The 3,984-nt window shown below is 35.2% G+C and overlaps 2 protein-coding genes across 2 annotated transcripts in view; one reads left to right on the top strand and one right to left on the bottom strand.

Annotated features, from left to right (window-relative positions):
* LOC109584320 (uncharacterized) overlaps positions 1–2,087 on the bottom strand; it is a 13,668-nt gene extending 11,581 nt beyond the window's left edge. Inside the window, exons 1-2 of the mRNA XM_020000015.1 lie at positions 1,944–2,087; positions 1,281–1,829 (exon numbers count right to left, since the gene is read on the bottom strand). Coding sequence (XP_019855574.1) covers positions 1,281–1,829; positions 1,944–1,965 — 571 coding nt within the window. The 5' untranslated portion in view covers positions 1,966–2,087. The remainder of the gene's footprint in view (positions 1–1,280; positions 1,830–1,943) is intronic.
* Positions 2,088–2,144: 57 nt separating this feature from the next.
* Positions 2,145–3,984, top strand: part of LOC105313784 (glutamate--tRNA ligase-like) — a 1,915-nt gene continuing 75 nt past the window's right edge. Inside the window, exons 1-6 of the mRNA XM_020000014.1 lie at positions 2,145–2,309; positions 2,363–2,473; positions 2,774–2,821; positions 3,318–3,470; positions 3,796–3,876; positions 3,958–3,980. Coding sequence (XP_019855573.1) covers positions 2,145–2,309; positions 2,363–2,473; positions 2,774–2,821; positions 3,318–3,470; positions 3,796–3,876; positions 3,958–3,980 — 581 coding nt within the window. The remainder of the gene's footprint in view (positions 2,310–2,362; positions 2,474–2,773; positions 2,822–3,317; positions 3,471–3,795; positions 3,877–3,957; positions 3,981–3,984) is intronic.

Below are 3,984 nucleotides of genomic sequence, written 5' to 3'. Positions count from 1 at the left end.
ACTAATTGGTGGCAAGGCCAATAGACCACAAATTTTTTTACTCACCAATTTCAAGGACATTAGTGTCTCTAAGTACTGACCAAGGCTGTCTCCCTCCAAACACGACTACCCAGCTAATAGATGGAGTCACATCATAAACTGACATAGAATAATCGTATCTTTCGGTGATATCATCTTCTAGTGTATCCTATTATAGATGAACACGAATATGCATTGCGATTACGCTAACATTAGATTGCTATGTTAACTACTGTAGCAGTGACTACAGTACATATTTCCTCTTAAATTTTGATGAATAATAAAGTTTTCATTGTATTAAATATTGTTGACTTTAAAAATATTTTTTATGGCTACATTCAATTTGGGTATACACTTACCAATTGCTTCCATGATCTTTTATTAATGTCCAGAATCCAACAGTCACTCATATCCATTCCACCCATAACCAGTATCAGTGGACCTGATGATCCATTATCAATGAGGACACTGTAATGACTGTCTCGTTCAGCAGGCCATGGATCAGATCCACCAGGATTGGGGATTTCTCTTATCCCCTACAAAATCATAATTCATATAATGATTTTAACAAAAAGTTGCATTGCTAGTGTTTAAGCTATGTCTTTTAGTGGCTAAACTAGCTTGTTCATATTAATCAAATAGTATAGCTGTAAATAAAACTCATAATTGTGTGGGCGATTTGACAATTTGGCACATAACACAAGATTAGTTACTTTTAGGGCAGCTTTTTAACCGTACCATATAAGCAGCTATTAAATGTTTTGTTGAAACTCACCACTTCTGATTCCTTAAACTTTAAAGTATAAAGTCTGTTGCTTGGCCCATCAGGAGTGTTACCTCCAAACAATATGGCACTGTCAGTAGTTACTGGAGTCAGAGTGAAGTTACTAATAGGAGGTAGTCTATCTCCAGTAACAGTCGGAGAGAGCCACTGTCCTAAAAAGTATATCAAGCATAAATGTAAGCGAGCAATAATATTGCCATTATAAATAGATATCAGGCCCTCATTGCGGTGGGAACTTATAAGGCTCTCATTGTGGTGGGAACATATAAGGCATTCAGTTTACATAGATTGGTCAGCTAGGTTTATTTTGCTTATTATTGCTACTCATGTATAAAAACATTTCCTAGAATTGAGACCTGACAAAACAGTTGACACAAAATAGATCTATTCTATACAAGCATCTACAGTACATATATGAAGCAATACAATGCACACAACACCTGTCATGACTATTTTGTGTTAAAAATATTAAATTTACTTTTAATCTGAGAAAAATAATGAATCTCATTGCAGTATTGATAGCTATCATCAGCTTCATCCCTGCCATACATAGCACCTACTTGCTCTGGAACATTATCAGAGACAGGACCATATCCACCCACTACTGCAAGACAGCCACCATCTCCTTTCTTAAACTCTAATGCAAGCATAGCTCCACATCTCTTTTGCATAGGCCCCGAAGTTGAAGAAGTTTTCGCAACCTCCTTCCATTCGAGAGTATTGACATCTAAACTGTGCAAGCTATTGTGATGACAGTTGTCGTGATTGCAAGCTCCTCCAAAATAGAATATTTCGTTCTCAATACAAGCTGATGCATAGCCCCACACTCCCAGTGGAGGGTTGTTGGTGGTTGGTTTTTGCTCCCATTTTCCAGTTAGGAGGTTGAACTTTTCAACAACTGATGTGATCTCTCTCTTTCGGTCGCTCTCGTGTTCGTACGTGAGGCTTCTTTGATATCCTCCCCACATGTAAAGGTTGTCTCCCACCCTCACTGTTGAGTGATTGTCTCTTTCTGATGGCTGAAACTCTGAGACAAAGAAAAAAAATTTACTGATTGTAAAATGTAGACTCTATTCAAGCATGCACATTTAAATTGGCTAAAATTACAATTTTAGATCTAATATCTAATAGACCTCTCTACCTTCCTCTTCTGTTGCTGACATTCCTAAAAGAACAGTCTTAAGCAGGATCTACTAAACTTATTCTGTGTTCAATCTGCTGTCTGCGAACTTGTGTGAAGCTGCAATGAATGCCCTTAGCGAGTGTTCTCAGCTCAGCTAGAGGTACCGGCACTGCAATAGGGAGGAGCTGTTAACACCTACAACAGCGTGCATAAACAATCATGGATGCTGTCCGTGTTCGTTTTGCTCCAAGTCCAACTGGGAACTTGCATTTAGGAGGACTCAGAACTGCTCTCTATAACTATCTGTTTGCTGCCTCTAATGGCGGGCTTGGAGGCAATAATAAGAAGAGTAAATTAATCATGAGAATTGAAGACACAGATCAAGTTAGAATTTAGAAATTTTTTATTTGTAATTTTATTTTTGTTGGTTTTTAAAGGAAAGGACAGTACCAGGGACTGTTGATAGAATGATGAAGACGTTTAATTGGTTAGGAATTGCTTTTGACGAGGGGCCAGATGTGGGTGGAAAATTTGGACCATATACTCAAGTATTATTATTATTTTTTTTTTAATTTTTATTTTTTTTTATTATTATTTTATTTTATTATTATTTTCATTAATTTGGCGGAGTTTTATTTTGGTGATTGGCTGTTTGCAAGCAGAATCGCCAATATTAAAACTGCCAATCATTAATGCGCATGCTCAGTAATGCACGTGTACACAAAAATTGCCAAAAACTGCCAATTACAATTTTACATCAAAATTGCCAAAATAAAGCGTTATACAGTATTTTTATTATTGTTATTATTTTTATTAATAATTTAGTAGTAATTATTTTATTTTTATAGTCACAAAGGCTACAACATTATCAACAATATGCTCAGGAGTTAATCAATGTAAGATTGTTGTTCCTCTAAATATTTTTTTATCCTCGTTTTATTACTGTTACTACTGCTTTATAATCAGGCCAAAGAGTTTCAGCTATAGTACAGGATATTTCATCATAAATGACTAGGAGAGAATTTTTGATTTTTATTGCATTTTTGGGTGCATATACATGTCCTTATGCTGTGTAGAAATTTTGAGCCGATTATGGTCACAATTGAATTTTTTATGAAGTAAAGTTGCTCCAAAATCAGGCCAAAGTCCCTGTACTATAGCATAGGAATTTAGGCCAAATTTTGTCAAAAATGAAAAGTGGATTATTCATTACGACAATTGTCCCCATACATTTGCATGTTCTTTTATTGTGTAACAAGTTTGAGCTAATTCCGATCAAAATTAGATTTTTTAATGAATTTTTAAAGTTACCCAAAAATGATAAATATGAACTTTTTCCCCTTCATGGTTATGCTTTTTATAAAATTATCAAAAATTCTTTTTTATTAATAGAGAGATGCTTCCTATTACTGTTTCTGTAGCAAGGAGAGACTGGAGCTACTGAGGAAGACTAATGGAGGGTATGACGGGCTGTGTAGGACTTTATCTCAACGTCAGATCAACGAGAAACTTTCGCAAGGAACACCTTACGTCACTCGACTAAAAGTGAGACTTCATTACATTAAGCACTGTTGCATAGTGACTATTCAATATTATAGAAAGTTTTAGCTGAAGTTTTTGTGTTAAAGCCATGCCATTTTGGAACAAAAACAAGGACTATTGCCCATTCTTTAATCTTAAAAAAATGGCTCCAAAAACACCCCATTTTTAGTACATTTTAATAATCTAATAGTTGCATTTCAACTGCAAATTTTAAAAGTGTGTCCTGCTCACTTCCTATTCTTCTACTCCTCATTAACTCACTGTACATGTGTACGTCATGTACATGTACATGTTCACATACATGTACATGTATATTTTTACTTTTTAGGTTGCTAGTGAAGTAACAACTGTGGTTGAGGACAAGGTGTATGGTAGTGTCCCTATTATTAACAAAAGCATTGATGACCAGGTAGAGAAAATACTACATGTATGTACATGTGCATATGTTAGTTTATGATTAGCTAAGTGTTAGGTTTAGTAATTATTATAGGTATTGCTGAAAGGTGATGGTATGCCC

Source organism: Amphimedon queenslandica, unplaced genomic scaffold (genome assembly GCF_000090795.2).
Source record: "Amphimedon queenslandica unplaced genomic scaffold, v1.1 AMPQUscaffold_13220, whole genome shotgun sequence".
Classification (NCBI taxonomy): Eukaryota; Metazoa; Porifera; class Demospongiae; order Haplosclerida; family Niphatidae; genus Amphimedon; species Amphimedon queenslandica.
This window is presented reverse-complemented; position numbering and strand designations above follow the sequence as displayed.